Source organism: Oncorhynchus kisutch, linkage group LG2, assembly GCF_002021735.2.
Source record: "Oncorhynchus kisutch isolate 150728-3 linkage group LG2, Okis_V2, whole genome shotgun sequence".
In the NCBI taxonomy this organism is placed as follows: domain Eukaryota; kingdom Metazoa; phylum Chordata; class Actinopteri; order Salmoniformes; family Salmonidae; genus Oncorhynchus; species Oncorhynchus kisutch.
Window position 1 is genome coordinate 56,661,415 of NC_034175.2, and position 21,700 is coordinate 56,683,114.

At 44.3% G+C, this 21,700-nt stretch overlaps 1 protein-coding gene across 8 annotated transcripts in view; it reads right to left on the bottom strand.

The window, feature by feature from the left end:
• LOC109868725 (leucine-rich repeat and calponin homology domain-containing protein 1) overlaps window positions 1-21,700 on the bottom strand; it is a 118,014-nt gene that overhangs the window by 17,440 nt on the left and 78,874 nt on the right. For all 8 annotated transcript variants that reach the window (XM_020458474.2, XM_020458458.2, XM_020458467.2 and 5 more), the window contains exons 5-13: window positions 16,196-16,332; window positions 15,644-15,774; window positions 14,698-14,785; window positions 13,964-14,069; window positions 10,990-11,108; window positions 8,395-8,462; window positions 7,667-7,747; window positions 947-1,024; window positions 806-839 (exon numbers count right to left, since the gene is read on the bottom strand). In XM_020458474.2, coding sequence (XP_020314063.1) covers window positions 806-839; window positions 947-1,024; window positions 7,667-7,747; window positions 8,395-8,462; window positions 10,990-11,108; window positions 13,964-14,069; window positions 14,698-14,785; window positions 15,644-15,774; window positions 16,196-16,332 — 842 coding nt within the window. The remainder of the gene's footprint in view (window positions 1-805; window positions 840-946; window positions 1,025-7,666; window positions 7,748-8,394; window positions 8,463-10,989; window positions 11,109-13,963; window positions 14,070-14,697; window positions 14,786-15,643; window positions 15,775-16,195; window positions 16,333-21,700) is intronic.

Below are 21,700 nucleotides of genomic sequence, written 5' to 3' on the forward strand. Positions count from 1 at the left end.
TGAGTGCTGAAGCACGTAGTGCGTAAAAATTGTCTGTCCTAGGTTGCAACACTCATTGCCGAAGATCCAATCTGCCTCTGGAAGTTAAGGGAAATCTTAACACTGCATCATACAATTACATTCTAGATGATTCTGTGCTTCCAACTTTGTGGCAACAGGAAGGCCCTTTCCTGTTTCAGCATGACAATGCCCCCTATGCACAAAGTGAGGTCCATACAGAAATGGTTTTGTCGAGATCGGTGTGGAAGAACTTGACTGGCCTGCACAGAGCCCTGACCTCAACCCCATTGAACATGTTTGGGGGATGAATTGGAATCCCGACTGCGAGCCAGGCTTAATTGCCCAACATCAGTGCCAGACTTTGGAATAAGATGTTCGACAAGCAGGTGTCCACATACTTTTGGTCATGTAGTGTACATCTACCACAGCAATTCAAGCTTTACTTCACCACAGCTCAAATATGTTATACTACAAACAAGTCATCTTAAGAATATTCAAATACCAACGAGCAGCAGAGCTATATTACAGTAGACAGGAAATTACATCAGAGGAGGAAGGGCAGGACTGCTTGCTCAGTGAGGGAAACTAAAACACACACTAAACCCAGGAGAGGGGTCTTAGTCTAACACAGATGCTACTGAGGTATTTTACAGTTCGACACAGCCACACACACCCCTTCACTGCACATACAGATGATACACATACTCACACAATGGTCATAGTCAGAGTTCATGCAATATTGGTGCTCGTAGGTGTGTGCATTATGCAGTAAAACCATGTGATCCTTATAGGAAAGAGGTCTCACCTTGGGTGTGGTTTGTCCTTCACTGCCTTGGCCACTGTAGTGAGAGAAGAGAGTGTGAGTAAGACACACACACACACACACACACACACACACACACACACACACACACACACACACACACACACACACACACAGCCTTACTTGAGAGTGTCCTCCAACATGACCATCTCAACAGGGTAGAGCTGAATTCCAGACAGGTCCTCTGTTTCCATATTCACTCTGAGAGCAGAGAGAGAGAAAAAGAGAGGTGTCAAGCATCTACACAGATCTCCACAAGTTTTACCACTCAATGCCCAATGAGTCTCTTTCACCTCCACTGAGACAGCCCCAGAGTTATCAAGTCCCTGTACTGAACTAAATATTCACAGTACCAAGGAAGACAGTCAAAGGTGCCATTTCTGCTACCATATACATGCTAGAGAGCAGGAGGGAGCAGCATGCGGTATAGTGTGTGTGCCAATGACTGGGCTCTGAAAGAATTAGACAAATACGGAATAGTAGCTACAAAGACAACATTCTGATATGGCCAAGTGGGACATTTCAATAACAACATTGACCTGAAATATGATTAGATGACACATGGTGGATAATATATTTTACAGATTGAACATTGGGCTGTGTATGGGAGATTTTGACTGCCTCTATGGGCATATGATAATGAGCCATCTGTTGGGTTGGGGGATGTACTTGTTCTTGTCATAAATGTAACCTCTGACTCAGTAGGGATAACGGTACTCCAACGTTTTCAATGCAATGTTCCAACGGTACTTCTACTATTTCTAGGGGTGTCCTGGTGACTTTATTACCGCCACACCAGCAGTCACGAGTCACCCCCACAGTCCCTGTGACTGTTGGTCATGGTAATCCCATCCAAAACTGCACAATGGAGCTGATAGGTAGCCTACCAAACTAGCTAACGGCAGTTGCAATTTATTAAGCAGTCGCAACTTATTTCTTTATGGTGCACAAGACACCTGTCTGATACCCACCTGTCTCAGTGGACTAATACATTGCGGCGGCCACAGGGATGGCACAGTCCATCACTCTAATACATGTGATACTGAAATTGTACAGTTATATGATGTAAAAATAATGGTGCAACTCCAATAAATCTACACTGAACAAAAATATCAACGCAACATGTAAAGTGTTGGTTCCATGTTTCATAAGCTGAAAAAAAAGCAGAAATGTTCCACACGCACAAAAAGCTAATTTCTCTCAAATTTTGTGCAAAAATTTGTTTACATCCCTGTTAGCGAGCATTTCTCCTTTGCCTGTCTGGTGTGGCATATCAATAGGATGGCATGCTGACCGCAGGAATGTCCACCAGAGCTGTTGCCAGAGAATTTAATGTTAATCTCTCTACCATAAGCCGCCTCCAACGACTTTTTAGAGAATTTGGCAGTAGGTCTACCCGGGCTCACAACCACAGACCACGCCAGCCCAGGACCTCCACATCCAGCTTCTTCACATGCGGGATAGTCTGAGTTTCTGTCTGTAATAAAGCCCCTTTGTGAGATCATTTTTTTGGGGGGATTGGCTTGGCATGACTCCCCAGTGGGTGGGCCTATGCCCTCCAAGGCCCACCCATGGCTAAACCCCTGCCCAGTCATGTGAAAACGCATAGATTAGGGCATGACCGTATCCAACGTGGGGGAAGGCACATTTGTTATAAAATAATATTATACTATATAATATTATTTTATAACAAATGTGCTTTCTCCCACGTTGGATATGTTCGTTGTCCGCTGTTCAGTGTGCAGTAGAATTGGCGCTTTCCCTATGTTGCTACGTGCATAATAGGAAAAAGTTAACCAGCATGTTTGGATTGAGAACAATTCGGCAGATGCAGCAGCGACGAGGAAACACCCTTGCCTTAGCCTAATTGTCTAAGAAAATTGAGGAGAGGGAAAACCCCAACTTAATTAGGTCTATAATTAATAGCGTAACTTAAATGTGCCTGGCTTTATAAATCATCCATATACACTGCTCAAAAAAATAAATAAAGGGAACACTTAAACAACTATGTAACTCCAAGTCAATCACACTTCTGTGAAATCAAAACTGTCCACTTAGGAAGCAACACTGATTGACAATACATTTCACATGCTGTTGTGCAAATGGTATAGAGAACAGGTGGAAATTATAGGCAATTAGCAAGACACCCCCAATAAAGGAGTGGTTCTGTAGGTGGTGACCACAGACCACTTCTTAGTTCCTATGCTTCCTGGCTGATGTTTTGGTCACTTTTGAATGCTAGCAGTGCTTTCACTCTAGTGGTAGCATGAGACGGAGTCTACAACCCACACAAGTGGCTCAGGTAGTGCAGCTCATCCAGGATGGCACATCAATGCGAGCTGTGGCAAGAAGGTTTGCTGTGTCTGTCAGCGTAGTGTCCAGAGCATGTAGGCGCTACCAGGAGACAGGCCAGTACATCAGGACACGTGGAGGAGGCCGTAGGAGGGCAACAACCCAGCAGCAGGACCGCTACCTCCGCCTTTGTGCAAGGAGGAGCAGGAGGAGCACTACCAGAGCCCTGCAAAATGACCTCCAGCAGGCCACAAATGTGCATGTGTCTGCTCAAACGCTCAGAAACAGACTCCATAAGGGTGGTATGAGGGCCCGACGTCCACAGGTGGGGGTTGTGCTTACAGCCCAACACCGTGCAGGACGTTTGGCATTTGCCAGAGATCACCAAGATTGGTAAATTCGCCACTGGCGCCTTGTGCTTTTCACAGATGAAAGCAGGTTCACACTGAGCACATGTGACTGACGTGATAGAGTCTGGAGACGCCGTGGAGAACGTTCTGCTGCCTGCAACATCCTCCAGCATGACCGGTTTGGCGATGGGTCAGTCATGGTGTGGGGTGGCATTTATTTGGGGGGCCGCACAGCCCTCCATGTGCTCGCCAGAGGTAGCCTGACTGCCATTAGGTACCGAGATGAGATCCTCAGACCCCTTGTGAGACCATATGCTGTTGCGGTTGGCCCTGGGTTCCTCCTAATGCAAGACAATGCTAGACCTCATGTGGCTGGAGTGTGTCAGCAGTTCCTGCAAGAGGAAGGCATTGATGCTATGGACTGGCCCGCCCGTTCCCCAGACCTGAATCCAATTGAGCACATCTGGGACATCATGTCTCGCTCCATCCACCAACGCCACGTTGCACCACAGACTGTCCAGGTGCTGTAGGCCTAAGCTGTAGGCCTAAGAGCATGTCCTGTTTAATCTTAATACCATAACTTACTTAGGCCTATATTTCAATATATAGGCTACTGTATCAATCAATCATTAATTTGTTCATGCCATCGCACAGCATACGAGACATGCAATCAAGCATTTTAGTTTAAAAAAATGAACAAAAGGAGCTGCCTAAACAATAAATAAACCGCAATTCCCAAATGCATGCAAATGTTTTTAGTCTGCTATAATAAAGGCTTTATAGATGATACTTTTTCCCCGTTTAGAACAGCGTCTCTGGTACACATATTTAGTGTTGTCTAAATTGTTCCAAATGGCCAGAAACAAAATACTATTGTAATCTAACAGCAACATAACTCACAACACTTACTGCTATACCCTCCTTTATCTTGATCTCCAGTAGTTTCTACAACTAAGTAAAATGTCTTCAATAGATCTGACTTCACCTTTCCCTCCTGAGCAACCAGTAAACATTCACCCGTTTCAAGTTGCTTTCACGTCCTCCACATCCATTTTGCTGTCGACATTACTGTGCTTGGAGTTTGTTATAACCAATTTATTGATGTGATTATGATAGACTATAGGTCAGGCCCTATTGGTCACATGTATGCAACTCTTAAATATTTCACGTAAAGAGAGCAAGGGTTGAGTGAACAGGGATTGTATTTCATAAACAAATTAGGGATTTGGTTAACAGAACTTGTCAGTCAGAAACAAGTAAGAAACTAAATGGCTACACTGGCTTCCTGTTAAGGCTAGGGCTGATTTCAAGGTTTTACTGCTAACCTACAAAGCATTACATGGACTTGCTCCGACCAATCTCTTCGATTTGGTCCTGCCGTACATACGCGTACGCTACGGGTCACAAGACGCAGGCCTCCTTATTGTCCCTAGAATTTCTAAGCAAACAGCTGGAGGCAGGGCTTTCTCCTTCCATGTGAGAGAGACGCAGATTTTGTCTCAACCTTTAAGTCTTTATTGAAGACTCATCTCTTCAGTAGGTCCTATGATTGAGTGTAGTCTGGCCCAGGGGTGCGAAGGTGAACGGCAAGGCGAACCGCCCTTGCCGTCTCTGCCTGGCCGGCTCCCCTCTCTCCGCTGAGATTCTCTGCATCTGACCCCATTACGGGGGCTTAATCCCTGACTTACGAGTGCTCTTCCATGCCATACCTAGGAGGGGTGCGACAATTGACGGACGTGATCTTCCTGTCTGGATTTGCTCCCCCTCGGGCTGTGCGGTGGAGGGGATCTTTGTGGGCTATACTCAGCCTTGTCTCAGGGTAGTAAGTTGGTGGTCTGTTGATATCCCTCTAGTGGTGTGGGGGCTGTGCTTTGGCAAAGTGGGTGGGGTTATAGCCTGGCTGATAGACCCTATCCGGGGGTATTGTCGGACAGGGCCCCAGTGTCCACCACCCCCCCTTCTCAGCCACCACTATCCACTTTTATTGAACCTTTATTTAACTAGGCAAGTCAGATTTAGTCACATTCTTATTTTACAACGATGGCCTACCACGGCCAAACCCTCACCTAACCCGGACAACACTGGGCCAATTGTGCGCCTACCTATGGGACTCCCGATCAAGGCCGGTTGTGATACAGACCGGGATCGAACCCGGGTCTGTAGTGACTCCTCTAGCACTGAGAGGTAGACCGCTGTGCCACTCGAGAGTCTGCATCTATGCTGCAATAGTCTATGTGCCGGGGGGCTAGGGTCAGTGGGTTATATCTGGTGTAATTCTCCTGTCTTATCTGGTGTCCTGTGTGAATTTAAGTATGCTCCCTCTAATTATATATTCCTCCACTCCCGGAAGACCTGAGCCCTAGGACCATGCCTCAGGACTACCTAGCCTGATGACTCATGGCTGTCCCCAGTCCACCTAGTTGTTCTGCTGCTTCAGTTTCAACTATTCTGTCTGTGGCAATGGAACCCTGACCTGTTTACCGGACGTGCTTCCTTGTCCCAGACCTGCTGTTTTTCTCTCTTGCTCTCTCTACCGCACCTGCTGTCTCGACCTCTGTATGCTTGGCTATGAAAGGCAAACAGACATTTACTCCTGAGGTACTGACCTGTTGCACCCGCTAAAACCACAGATTATTATTTGACCGTGCTGGTCATCGATCTATCTTAAAGAACAATCTGGTCTTAATGGCCGTGTATTCTTATAATCTCCACCCGGCCCAGCCAGAAGAGGACTGGCCACCCCTTAGAGCCTGGTTCCTCTCTAGGTTCCTTCATAGGTTCCTGCCTTTCTAGGGAGTTTTTCTTAGCCACCATGCTTCTACATCTACATTGCTTGCCGTTTGGGGTTTAGGCTGGGTTTCTGTATAAGCACTTGTGACGTCTTCTGATGTAAAAAGGGCTTTCAAAATCAAAAACATTTGATTGATTGATGTTGAAGCTTCAGCACGGACAGCGCAATAAACACTTGGTGTGCTGTGGTGCCTTTTCTCTGCAGTGGGGAGGAGAGTGAGACAACATACGCCAGGTCACATAGGCACTTGCTGTCATTTTCTTTTTTACACTGTGACCATCGGCTCTTTCCGGAGTCATTTGTGAGTCTTAATTATTTTATCAAATAGTGTGCTTAAAGCATCAGACAAGCTCAGTGCATATGTAGTTGATTTTATTCAAATATATAGGGTGTGTCTATATATATATATATATATATATATGGAAAAATATGTTTAGATGGAAGTTAGAGGTCCTGTTCCGAAATAGACACGGAAAAGTCCAGAAACCAAGATGCATAAATACATTTTTAAAACCTATTCCGAAAGAACAACCAGAACCATCCCCTTATGGACCCGGTCTGATCCGAGTGAGAGAAGCAGCAGAAAAGCCCATTGTTTTGCTACTTTTTAAACCGGAGCCATGGAGAAAAGGGAGAGAGGGAGAGGCACAGAGCAAGCAGCTCTAGGCTATAGGGAGTGGAGGCCGTACAGTGTGTGTGTGTGTGTGTGTGTGTGTGTGTGTGTGTGTGTGTGTGTGTGTGTGTGTGTGTGTGTGTGAATGTGCGTGCAAGACACCAGAGCAGGCACAGAGGGAGAGCCCGCAACCGCTGTTAACTCCCACTAGACTAACTTCTTGCTAGTTATTTATCATCCCATCCGATTACATAGTACCTGTCTTGACTGCATCAAATCAAGAGGATTTAGCTAACTAGGCTAACCATAATGTTACTGCGCTTCTCACCGTCCTACAGTTAGCCTACACATAACAACTCCATTCGGATCATAGCCTAAATAGCAGTTTACCTGTAGGCTTTAGGTCTTTCTCATTTCAGTTTTAATTCTGCCATTTTAATTCCATCTTCCATTGATTAGATATACCCTAACTTGCTTGCTATACAAGATGAGCAGCAATATAAATTGTCTCTCTCTGGAAGCGCAAGGATCAGAGGGCATGCCTTTTTTTGCAAATTTTTCCATATGATCAATATAGAGCCGCATCATGCAGCCCATATGTTTAGACTTCTAAGACATTCCCAAGTTTATAAGCCTATCACAATAAATAACAGTTGTATTGTGATAGTGTAGGCTACTGCATATTACATGGATTTTTCTAACTTTTTAAAAAAATTCTAAAGACGTGCATCAACAGCTTGTATGCACGTAAGCCTGGACATAAACATGTTTATGTTAAGTATCATAATGGTGCCCACCTGTTAGGGTCTTGTAGTAGCTCCACAGCCTCCTTCAGCTGGTTGATCATGGCAATGTGTGTTCCTTCTGTGACCTTTGACCTATGGGCCAGGAAACAGGAAGTGAGTCATCTTGTTTACAATTCAGAACCACGTTTCACCAAGACATAATATTTTTGGAAGATGACAACATTCACATGAAGAATATTTTAAATGCTAGCCTAATGTTGCCCTGGTATAGATATCAAAGGCTCAACCAAAATACATAATGTGGTTTGTAGCAGAACACACATAGCTTTGCTGTGGCAAGAAAATAGTATGGTGATGGTCTGTTTAAATAAAGAGCATTTTTCCAAGCCTCTTTTTGGGCCACATTCGACAGCGTGGGTCTATCTAAGAAAACAGCGACCACAGTATAGAAGAGCCAAGAACAACTTGGGAGGAGTACAGCTTCTTAAAAAACACCAAAGACCTTTCTACATTGGCCTACAATAAAGAGCTGACAGTGTACATCAATCAATGTGAATACAGATGGACAAAGAGTACTACTGCCTATGGATGCATAAAGACAAAAATAACACCTTATACTGTAGCCCAGAGAGAGAAAGCAAGAGAGAGAAAGAGAGAGAAAGGACAGAAACAGACCAACACAGAGACACACCCACTACAGTGAACAGAGAGAGGGAGGTAAAAAGGAGAGAACTGGATGGATGACGAGATGAAAGACAGATGGATGGAGGCATACTCACGTCTGTTCAGAGGCCCAGTGTGTTTCTTCTTCTATCCTGAGGGGCTCGTCGTAGTCTGCCGCCCGTCCCTGCACGAGCAGGAACACACACACCGAGTTACACACACGCGACATCAGCTGCAGTCAGGTCATATGATCCAGAGGACCAGCCAGCGATTGGTTCAACATTACCGTCACTAGACTTTTTCATAGTGAGTGAGAGAGTGAATAAGCAGGCCAGTATGCCACCCCTCACACTCCCCCTCCCTCATTCAAAGATCTGCTGACACAATCCACATGGGGTTGAAGATGAGACCACCCTATCAATTCAATTCAATTCATGGGCTCTATTGGCATGGGAAACATGTTTATATTGCCAAAGCAAGTGAAATAGATAAACAATAGTGGAATAAACCAAAAATTAACAGCAAATATTACACTCACAAGTTTCAAAGGAATAGACATTTAAAATGTCATTATGGCTATGTACAGTGTTTATACCTCGCTGTCACACGCCCATGGGACAGCAGGGGAGGGAGGTGAGAGAGATAGAGAATAAAAGACGGAGAATAGTGGGAATAGTAATCAAGAGTTCCAGGAGTTTTTCCTGACCCTAATCTGAAGATATCATCCATATTGAGATTAGAGGTCGACCGATTAATTAGGGCCGATTTCAAGTTTTCATAACAATCGGAAATTGGTATTTTTGGGCTACGATATAAAAAAAATACATATATTTATATTTTTTAATACCTTTATTTAACTAGGCAAGTCAGTTAAGAACACATTCTTATTTTCAATGATGGCCTAGGAACGGTGGGTTAACTGCCTCGTTCAGGGGCAGAATGACAAATTTTCACCTTGTCAGCTCGGGGGAACCAATCTTGCAACCTTACAGTTAACTAGTCCAACGCAATAACGACCTGTCTCTCTCTCGTTGCACTCCACAAGGAGACTTCCTGTTACGCGAATGCAGTAAGCCAAGGTAAGTTGCTAGCTAGCATTAACCTTGTCTTATACAAAACAATCAATCATAATCACTAGTTACATGGTTGATGATATTACTAGATATTATCTAGCGTGTTCTGCGTTGCATATAATCTGACTGAGCATACAAGCATACAAGTATCTAAGTATCGGACTGAGCGGTGGTAGGCAGAAGCAGGTGCCTAAACATTCATTCAAACAGCACTTTTGTGCGCTTTGCCAGCAGTTCTTCGTTGTGTGTCAAGCATTGCGCTGTTTATGACTTCAAGCCTCTCAACTCCCGAGATGAGGCTGGTGTAACCGAAGTGAAATGGCTAGCTAGTTAGCACGCGCTAATAGCGTTTCAAACATCACTCGCTCTGAGCCTTCTAGTAGTTGTTCCCCTTGCTCTGCATGGGTAACGCTGCTTCGATGGTGGCTGTTGTCGTTGTGTTGCTGGTTCGAACCCAGGGAGGAGTGAGGAGAGGGACGGAAGCTATACTGTTACACTGGCAATACTAAAGTGCCTATAAGAACATCTAATAGTCAAAGGTTAATGAAATACAAATGGTATAGAGGGAAATAGTCCTATTATCCGTATAATAACTACAACCTAAAACTTCTTACCTGGGAATATTGAAGACTCATGTTAAAAGGAACCACCTTCTTTCATATGTTCTCATGTTCTGAGCAAGGAACTGAAACGTTAGCTTTCTTACATAGCACATATTGCACTTTTACTTTCTACTCCAACACTTTGTTTCTGCATTATTTAAACCAAATTGAACATGTTTCATTATTTATTTGAGGCTAAATAGATTTTATTGATGTATTATATTAAGTTAAAATAAGTGTTCATTCAGTATTGTTGTAATTATCATTATTACAAATAAATAACTACAAATTGTCCGATTAAATCGGTATCGGCTTTTTTGGTCCTCCAATAATCGGTATCGGCGTTGAAAAATCATAATCGGCCGACCTCTAATTGAGATGACTGGGATATCATCCATACTGGCCGATTGAGATGACAGATATCATCCATACTGGCCTATTGAGATGACTGAGATATCATCCATACTGGCCTATTGAGATGACTGAGATATCAATATATCATGATCTAAATTGCAATCTAAATGACTACTGAAGATTCATATTCCACCCATATGCATTAACGTTACAGTTTCATTAAGGGCCATTAATCAAGCCTACCAGCCATCCAAAGGTCTTCACCAAGAGTTGGTGGATAAAAGTGTGATCGGTTAAACAGTACTGTGGTCATAGAGAACGAATGTAATATACATGAGACTGGAAGTCTGAACACATCAGCTCCACTTTTCATTCTGTTAAAAACACCAATCCTTTCATTATTTACAGCACGGCCATTTCCCCATGGGTATTTGACAATACAGACAGCCTTAATGATGCACATGATCATCCTTAGTAACAGCTCCAGAGTCCGTCTAGACATCTAGCTCATAATGGATGATGCTGAGACCCAGGTAGAAAAAGTTGACCCAAAATCACCTATTAAAGGAGTAGTTCACCCCAAATGTTGAATTCATACATTTTGACAAGTTGCTCACCTAATTAACTTTAGACCAAATCTTTCAGGGAGTGAGTGAGTGCGAGAGAGAGAGAATGGCCTTGCCTTGATGTAGCTGACAAAGCAGTTGCTGAGAGCAGAAGAGTCTCTGTAGCCAAACTGTTCCTTCAGGGCCTCAGTGGGGCTCTCCTCTATCAGTTGCACCCCGTCCCCATGGGGGTCCACTACAGGGGGCAGAGATCGAGGTCAGAGATCAATGGAAAGAATGTCACAGTTCAAAGGCTGTACTGTATGCTGACACTGATACACACACACACACACACACACACACACACACAGGTTGAGAATATAGTGTTTGATCGCTCGTTTATGAGATTTGGGTGGATAGTGAAACAACATTACACTCCCCTCCGTATGTATTTGGACAATGAATATTTATGTTTTTATGTGTCTCTATATGTCAGCATTGGACTTGTATTTAAATGTACAGAAGGTGACAGTACAGTATTTGAGGGTATTTTCATGCATATCTGTTTAACCATTCATAAATCTCTCTTTTTTTTATAAAAATAAACAATGCATGAGAAGACTTTGCCTTTGTTCGTTAATTAAGGTGTGCAGAGTGATCAGAGTGATACGTGGTCTGTGCAGGGTGAATATGTGGTCTGTGGTAATTTGGCAAAAAGCCAATTTGACATTTCTCAGTACATTGTTTTCGCTGAGGAAATGTACGAGTCTGCTGTTAAGGCAAAGCTCACTCTCTCGCATCCATCCGAGCTCTGCTAATATAACAGCCCAGATAGACTGAGGCAGCTGTATTGTCCTCTCTGCTACACTTTTCCACAGGATGGATGAGTCCACCATGTTGCATTTTTCCAATAAATTAGAGGGCTTAGTGACTAAAAGGTGACGGCCCTCATCTCATCTGAGACAGTCTGATCAAGCATGCCATTTAACACAAACTCAGCAAAAAAAGAAACGTCCTCACTGTCAACTGCGTTTATTTTCAGCAAACTTAACATGTGTAGATATTTGTATGAACATAATACGATTCAACAACTGAGACATAAACTGAACAAGTTCCACAGACATGTGACTAACAGAAATTGAATAATGTGTCCCTGAGCAAAGGGGGGGGGGGGTCAAAATCAAAAGTAATAGTCAGTATCTGGTGTGGCCACCAGCTGCATTAAGTACTGCAGTGTATCTCCTCCTCATGGACTGCACCAGATTTGCCAGTTCTTGCTGTGAGATGTTATCCCACTCTTCCACCAAGGCATCTGCAAGTTCCAGGACATTTCTGGGGGGAATGGCCCTAGCCATCACCCTCCGAGGGCTAGGGCCATCACCCTCCGAGGGCTAGGGCCATCACCCTCCGAGGGCTAGGGCCATCACCCTCCGAGGGCTAGGGCCATCACCCTCCGAGGGCTAGTGAAGATCCGGGCTCTTCGCTGGCCATGGCAGAACTCTGACATTCCTGTCTTACAAGAAATCACGAAGATGAACGAGCAATATGGCTGGTGGCATTGTCATGCTGGAGGGTCATGTCAGGATGAGCCTGTAGGAAGTGTACCACATGAGGGAGGAGGATGTCTTCCCTGGAACGCACAGCGTTGAGATTGCCTGCGATGACAACAAGCTAGGTCCGATGATGCTGTGACACACTGCCCCAGACCATGACTGACCCTCCACCTCCAAATCGATCCCGCTCCAGAGTAGAGGCCTCGGTGTAATGCTCATTCCTTCGACAATAAACGCGAATCCGACCATCACCCCTGGTGAGACAAAACCGCGACTCGTTAGTGAAGAGCACTTTTTGCCAGTCCTGTCTGGTCCAGCGACGGTGGGTTTTTGCCCATAGGCAACGTTGTTGCCGGTGATGTCTGGTGTGGATGGAGCATTGATGGAGGGATTGTGCGTTCCTGGTGTAACTCGGGTAGTTGTTGTTGCCATCCTGTACCTGTCCCACAGGTGTGATGTTCGGGTGTACAGATCCTGTGCATGTGTTGTTACACATGGTCTGCAACGGCGAGGACGATCAGCTGTCCGTCCTGTCTCCCTGTAGCACTGTCTTAGGCGTCTCACAGTACGGACATTGCAATTTATTTCCCTGGCCACATCTGCAGTCCTCATGCCTCCTTGCAGCATGCCTAAGGCACGCAGATGAGCACGGACCCTGGGCATCTTTCTTTTTGTGTTTTTCAGTCAGTAGAAAGGCCTCATTAGCGTCCTACGTTTTCATAACTGTGACCTTAATTGCCTACTGCCTGTAAGCTGTTAGTGTCTTAACGACCGTTCCACAGGTGCATGTTCATTAATTGTTTATGGTTCTTTGAACAAGCATGGGAAACAGTGTTTAAACCCTTTACAATGAAGATCTGTGAAGTTATTTGGATTTGAACTAATTATCTTTGAAAGACAGGGTCCTGAAAAAGGGACGTTTCTTTTTTTGCTGAGTTTACATGTTACACATACACTTCATTAGTACTGTTACACTCTCACACCACCTTCACTTTCAACACCATTCCCACCCAGTCTGAGGACCGCCAGCCTATCAGTGACCCCCTCCCAGACTACTCCCTGTGTGTGCCGACATAGCCTTCCTGGTGTATATCTTTACTTCCTGTCCCCACCTCACACACAGAGAGTTTAGCCAGGGTCAACACTGCCCCAGAGCTCCCTCAGTCTTTCTCAAAAACAACAATCTGGGAAAAACTCCCACTGAGACACATAGAGACACCATGAAGGCTCCGGAAACATCTCTTTTATCCCACGTCCTCTCTTTAGAGCAACAGAAAGTGACAATGTTTCTATTCTGTTTCCTCTTGTGGCAGATAGGGGCGTAACATAAACCAGAGGCCTCTCTACAGTGTCTATCTGGGCAGTGTTACAGTGTTATCCTAATCTGAGGATGTAACACACAGCCCTGCTGGCTGTTCTCTTCTCCCATTCAGGAGGGCTGGTATCGGGGATGGGTGGCTACTCATTGACAGGGTCGGTGGGTGGAGTGGGGTGGAGATAACCTTACTGAGAGTGTCAGAGACGTGTGGCGTTGTAGGTGTGTGTGTGTGTGTGTTACCTGTGAGAGCGCTGATGTGTTCGCTGGAGTCGTCTTTGCTTAGCCCCTCCTCCTCTGTGATGTGGGACATGGGGACATTGAGACTCAAGCTGTCCTCGTCTGAGGGCTGAAACAACCACACAGCTCAGTTACCAAAAACATTAGCAAACATTTCTGTTACCAACAGATATCTAAGCACTTCAGCTGGTACAACTGGTACAGTATTTCAGTCAGAATCAGCCAAATGTTTCAGCTGACAAAAAACAACCAGATATTCTGTCAAATGCATCATTCCAGAGAACTGTCGTATCATACCTGACAATATCTTCTTCACTACTTCGATCTGATCAGCACAAAATACACTGAGGTCATGGATGAATGTGTACCGGTAGAAAAGTAAGAAAGAACAAAAAAGAAAAAAGAAACTCCCCAAAAAAGAAAGGGAAGAAGACAAAGAAAAGAAAGACAAAGATAGCCTGCTACCCTCAGGCGGTGGCTATGTGCTCAGCCGGCACAGTACAGCCTAGAACAGCTCTGAAGAAATGGTGACTATTCAACATCACTAGGTAGATGTGCTATTTCTTGCATAATATTATTATATACATTTCTAAACTTTCTGAAGTCATGGCGCAGAAAATGAAGGGAACGTTCAATGGCAATGTATAATGTCGGACACCTACGGTGTAATCAATGCAAATGTTACACACAAATGCATGTGGGTGTGCGCACACAACAAACACAAACACTCATTCTACCTCGGTGGCAGACAGTCTCTTGTCCCCGTTGTCACTGCCAACTCCTGAGTCAGTGTCCTGTTTCTTATTCTGGTCAATGTCCTCCGTGCTGAGAGGAGAGGGGTGAGAGGATTATGGGACGGTCAGGAGGTAAAGACACACACGGAGGAGGAAAGAGGAGAGAAACTGACAGAGCAGAGTCTAATCGCTCCGATCACAGTGGAGAAGCATGGCTCTGTCACACTTTTTCTCTCGCTCCGTCTCTCACACACATGGAAGCTAGGTTTAAGGGAAGTTATCCACGGAACAGTCTCCAGACAACTGAACCGAGATTCTCGCTCTCGCTCTCACACACACACACCTTGTCGTTTCTAGGCCACCTACATTTGCATCCCAAGGGAACATGTTCACTGATCAGAGTGAAGCATATGGCATTCTGTCCTTATCGTCATTCACATAAACACGCTAGATTATTACCATTCAATATATAAACTTTATGAGAATCCATGTGAATACAGTTATACTAAATCATTGGGCCAGGGTGTTGGATCCTTCTACTATGGCTGAATTATAAATAGCTCTGCTGTTCTTTTCCTCCACTGCCAGGAGTGTGTGTGTGTGTGGGATGTGAGTGTGAGTGTCTAAGCTCTCCAGGACAAAAGGAACATTTGTCCTGCCCACGCTTTGCAGTGGGGAGGGTTATAGGGGTGGGGGTGGACATTACAGGGCACATTACAGAACATAACATCCTCCCTCCCTGTAAAACACTTCACTCTCATACACACTGTGAGAGGAAGGCTCAGCAGCAGCACTATAACAACAGGTAGAAATGGAGAATCTGGCAACACTCCGTGGTAAATAAATCAGAGGTTGCCAATACTGGCCCTAGAGAGCCAAAGTGTGTGCAGGCTTTTGTACCAGCCCAGCCCTAACAGTTGCCTCCTTTAGGGTTGCCATAGCAACTCACCTGCCAGTGGTGGGGCGTGATAGGCTGAGGCGCTCCATGACAGGCAGGTAGAGAGAGTCAGGCATCTTGTCACTCCGACACGCCTCGATGCTCAGGTACTTAAATACGTGTACTTTTCCCTTTATGCAGATCTAGAAAACAGATGATGATAGAAAAGTAGAAGGTACACAAATAATTCCACTATATGGAAAGCTAAAACAAAATAAACAGTGACATGGTCAATAGAATGCTCTATGATGAATGCTACTACATTCCATTGCAGCGTATGTCATGCCAAGCTGTGGAGAAAGCAATAGCCCCATGCAGACCCAGACTAAGGACGGCCATTTGAAATATTTTCACTATTCAAATAATATGACATTTTTTCAGATATCCGGATATTTGAAATACATTGCGTTTTTTGTGAACATTATGTGCTCAGACAAAGCCTTTTCATTGTTAAAATAGGGCTATATATTTGTACTTTTATGAATAGGCCTACTTGCAAGTAATCGAATACTAACGTCCGTTCGGATATTTGATTATCTGTGCCCATCCCTAACCCAAACTGACCTGTGCAGGTGGGCTCTGTAGGGGGTTGTTCTCCAGCTGTAGTGACTGAAGCTGGGACATTTTCCTGTAGCACACTGGGATGGTGGACACCTTGTTACAGGAGAAATCAAACTTCACCAGGGGAAGCTCCGCCAAGTCTGAGGGCGAACACACAATTCCTAGAGTTAGAGGAATAATTGTGTGTGTGTGTGTCAACAGCTCAGGGACTCCAGTGGTCTCCTGAGGGTCATCGTTGCCAGGGAGCGACATGGAGCTCCATCCACCTATCAGGTGAGAGCTTACAGCCCTGTTCGTCATCCTGAGGAAGAGGGAATGTCCACAAGAACAACATCTACATAACCCACATCAACAACCCAGTATAAACACCCAGACAACCTCTGAGCAACATCCACAGAACCCAGAGTATGTGGGTTGACAAGGTCATGACTAGGATCATCAGACATAACTTTCCCCTCTAGAAACCCCCACAGCCCAGCAGGAGCAGTTATGATACTTCAAGGGTTCCTCAATGCCAAAGTTCCACTAACATGGACCATGCCAAAATGTAAAAATAAACTGGAGGAACGCATCTTAGGCACTAACCTCGGCACAAACCACTATGGCCCTGTCCATGTGGGAAGAGAGACATAGCTAGGGAACAGAAGAAAACCACAGACAGAGAGGCTGACTATCACAACATTGGAAAATACTGATCAAATAAATAGCAGCTATTAGGCTGGGTGTTACTGGTGTAGCGTTGTCGTATCATATGTATTTAAATGAGCAACATTGGATAAAGTAGTCCTGGAATCAGACAGAGAGAAAACAGATAGTGAAAGATCAATGACAGAGAGAGAAATATGGTAAATATATTAACAGCCCAGCCAGCACATTTGGTTCCTTGGAAGTTGTGGAAACGTACGTTTTTGGTTTCGCATTGGTTCTGGGAACAAAGCTAAGAACGAAAGTGAAAATTTCACCAGTAAATATTTAGGTTGAAGGCAGGTTCTGAGAACGTTTTAATATGGTTCCCTAACATTTTCCTGGGAGGTTTTATTAATGTTCTGAGAATGGTAATTATAGGTTATTGGAAGGTAATTAAATAACATTGAGAACATGTTTCAGTAAGACTTTTTATAACAACGTTAGCTTAGTTTGGGTTAAATGTTTTGAACTCCAAGCACAGAAATTCTGATAAAATGACTCTAAATAGAACAATGAGGAAACCTGTAAAAAGCAAAAGTACTGAAATTCCCACAGAAGAACGTTGTTTCTTAAAGTTCTCTGAACATTCTGAGAACATGACTTTAAATAGAACCATGAGGAAACCTTATGCTGAAGTACAGAAATTCTCAGCTAAGAAACATATGGTTCTCAGAATGTTATGAGCTAGCTGAGTATCCTGCACCATTCCCATAAGTTTGTGGGAGGGTTGTATGCAAAATAATCACAGGACAAGCAAGCTCTCACAAAGCTCTAACAAAACACATGCTTCTCAGAACGGCACGTGCTAGCTGGGAGAGAAAAAGTAACAGATAGAGCTAGAGAGTCTCAGAGTTTCTGTGCCAGCAACACATTCCTCAAAAGGTCGAAATTCAAGCGAAACAATGACAACTATATCTCTCTGACAACCTTCTAAAATTAAAATCGCTGAGATGAAAGATAAATATTGGCTTGGAGTACATGAGGGTGAGCTCCAAATATAATTTTTTTAACCAACCAGTATTCTACTTTTCTTAATTAGCTGAAATGAGAAAGTCTGTCACATCCTCTTCCCTCAAGGTCACCTCTTAAAATAACTTATGAGGGACTTCTACCATCATTCAGTCTAAAAAGGGAGACATCTCATTCTGAATAGTACAGTAAATCAATTCCATTTCCCAAGCTTTCAAGAACTTTACCAACATTTTCTACAAAGGATTTCAACCTCCAGACAATATTTTCGTAATCTATATCACCTACTGCATTTCCTATTCCCAAAATTGGGTACACGCAATGCCCCTCAGGGGTACCCCAAATAAAAATGTGATTCACATTCTTTTACATTTGTGGCTTTTTCAAGAATCTCAAATATTAAATACATTTTGATTTGTTTAACAGTTTTTTGGTTACTATATGATTCCATATGTGTTATTTCATAGTATTGATGTCTTCACTATTATTTTACAATGTAGAAAATTGTGAAAAATAAAGAAAAACCCTTGAATGAGTAGGTGTTTTGACCGGTAGCGTATGTATGTGAGAGTGGATTCTCGACCCTCACTAGTATGAAAACGAAATACAGGCACAGACTGTGTGTGGGAAATTACTTAAGACTGAGACTCTCTCCAACATAACCCAACATTGCAGAGTTATATGCATCCTTTCAAGCATACCCTGCTCATTAACCAGTGGTAGGTAATTCACAATTTCGATGAAATTGAACTATTAAGGTTTAAATAAATATTTTTTCATTTACCCCCCAATTTCATGTTTCCAATTGGTAGTTACAGTCTTGTCTCATCGCTGCAACTTCCGTACGAGAGAGAGGCGAAGGTCGAGAGCCGTGCGTTCTCCGAAACCCAACCCAACCAAGCCACACTGCTTCTTGACACAATGCCCACTTAACCCGGAAGCCAGCCGCACCAACGTGTCAGAGGAAACACTGTATACCTGGCGACAGTGTCAGCCTGCACTGCGCCCGGCCCGCCACAGGAGTCACCAATGCGCGATGGGACAAGGACATCCCTGCTGGCCAAACCCTCCCCTAATCCGGACGACACTGGGCCAATTGTGCGCCACCCCATGGGTCTCCCGGTCGCGGCCAGCTGCGACAGAGCCTGGACTCGAACCCAGAATCTCTAGGGGCACAGCTAGCACTGCCTTAGACCACTGCACGACTCGGTAGGCACCAAATAAGGTTTTATATGTAAGATGGCTAAATAAAGAGCAAAATAATTGATTATTACTATGTGCCCTGGTCCTATAAGAGCTCTTTGTCACTTCCCACGAGCCGGGTTGTGACAAAAACTTACACTCATTCTTATGTTTAATAAATGTATTGTACAGTGTGTATGTGTGTGTGGCAGGCTTAGAATGATGGTGCTAGAGGGGGTATAGAGCTGGAGGTTGAATGAAGGGGTACGGGACAATAAAAAGTTTGGGAACCACTGACCTACTGAATCAGTAACCATAGGAATTTCCAAAAACCAACAAAGAAAGACTTTCCTTCAGTAAACCTCTAAGGCAAGATGACTAAAATACTTCAGTGCCTTGGTGGTCCAGTAAGGGGGTCTCAATAAAAATACATTTGAGGAGGGACGCCCTGAAAGTTCAACAACCATTCATCTAAAACCCGATTTCCCAACATCCCCTCCTCCCCAGGGCTCTCGTCCAATCCACTATCTCCTCTCCTGTCCTCCACTAACGGAGTCGAGCCTCCTGGCCAGATTAAGGCTCATCAATCAAACCCAGAGAGGATGGAGCATCTGCAGCGGGATCATAAAGCACTTTCTGTAAATCTGCAAGAGACATGCACACGAGGAAAATATGTAGTAAGACTGGTCGGAAAAATACTCTCGTCCATCATTCAGACAACGAGAGGTTCTGACAGATGGTGGGTGGCGTCTCTGGGACAGAGAGCTGTCCTGTCACAGACGTATTTTACTCTACTAGACCTCTCAAACCACAAAGACCACTGCTAAAATACCCCTAGGCCCTAAGACATACCAGGAGACTAGATCATAGACATCATATATCTGTCTGAGACAGACATACACTGAACAAAAATATAAAAAATGCAACATGTAAAAGTGTTGGTCCCATGATTAATGAGTTGAAATAAAACATTCCCGAAATGTTCCATATGCACAAAAACCTTATTGCTCTCAAATTTTGCGCAGCCATTTGTTTACATCCCTCTTAGTGAGCTTTTCTCCATTGCAAAGATAATCCATCCATCTGACAGGTGTGGCATATCAAGACGCTCATTAAATAGCATGATCATTACACAGGCGCACCTTGTGCTGGGTACAATAAAAGGTCACTCTAAAACGGGTGGGCAATTCCAGTCCGAGGGCCTGATTGATGTCACAGTTTTTCCCCAGCCCCAGCTAACACACCTGACTAGAATAAACACCTAATCATGATCTTCAGTTTAGAATGCAATTTGATTAAATCAGCTGTGTTTGCTAGGGATGGAGAAAAAGTGTGACACCAATCAGGCCCTCGAGGACTGGAGTTGCCCCCCCCCCCTGCTCTAAAATGTTCAGTTGTCACAGAACACAATGCCACAGACGTTCCAAGTTGAGGGAGTGTGCAATTGGCATGCTGACTGCAGGAATGTCCACCAGATCTGTTGCCAGAGAATTTCATGTTAATTTCTCTACCATAAACTGCCTCCAATGTCATTTTAGAGAATTTGGCAGTACGTCCAACCTGTCGCAGCAGACCATGTGTAACCATGCCAGCCCAGGACCTTCAAATCCGGCTTCTTCACCTGCGGGATCGTCTGAGACAAGCCACCTGGACAGCTGATGAAACGGTGGGTTTGCACAACAGAATAATTTCTGAACAAACTGTCAGAAAGTCTCAGGGAAGCTCATCTGTGTGCTCGTCGTCCTCACCAGGGTCTTGACCTACTGCAGTTTGGCGTCGTAACCGACTTCAGTGGGCAAATGCTCACCTTCGATGGCCACTGACACGCTGGAGAAGTGTGCTCTTCATAGATGAATCCCTGTTTCAACTGTAGCGGGCAGTTTGGGCGTCGTGTGGGCGAGCAGTTTGCTGGTGTCATCGTTGTGACCAGAGTGCCCTACGGTGGCGGTGGGGTTATGGTATGGGTAGGCATAAGCTACAGACAACAAACACAATTACATTTTATCAGTGGCAATTTGAAGGCACAAAGATACAGTGACAAGATCCTGAAGCTCATTGTTGAGCCATTCATCCGCCGCCATCATCTCATGTTTCAGCATGATAATGCACAGCCCCGTGTCACAATCTGTACACAATTCCTGGAAGTTGAAAATGTCCCAGTTCTTCCATGGCCTGCATACTCAGACATATCACCCATTGAGCATGTTTAGGATGCTCTGGATTGACGTGTATGACAGCGTGTTCCAGTTCCCGCCAATATCCACCAACTTTGCACAGCCATTGAAGAGGAGTGGGACAACATTCCACAGGCCACAATTAACAGCCTGATCAACTCTATGAGAAGGAGATGTGTCACGCTGCATGAGGCAAATGGTGGTCACACCAGATACTGACTGATTTTATGATCCACGCCCCTACTTTCTTTTTAAAGGTATCTGTGACCAACAGAGGCATATCTGTATTCCAAGACATGTGAAATCCACAATTTAAGGCCTAATCAATTTATCTGAATTGACTGATCTCCTTATATGAACTGTAACTCAGTAAAATCTTTGAAATTGTTGCATTTTGTGTTTATATTTTTGTTCAGTGGGTCTGTGATTTGGATGGGCTCAGATATCAGTTACTTGGAATATAGTTCAGAATATATAAACACATTCAGCAGGGCTG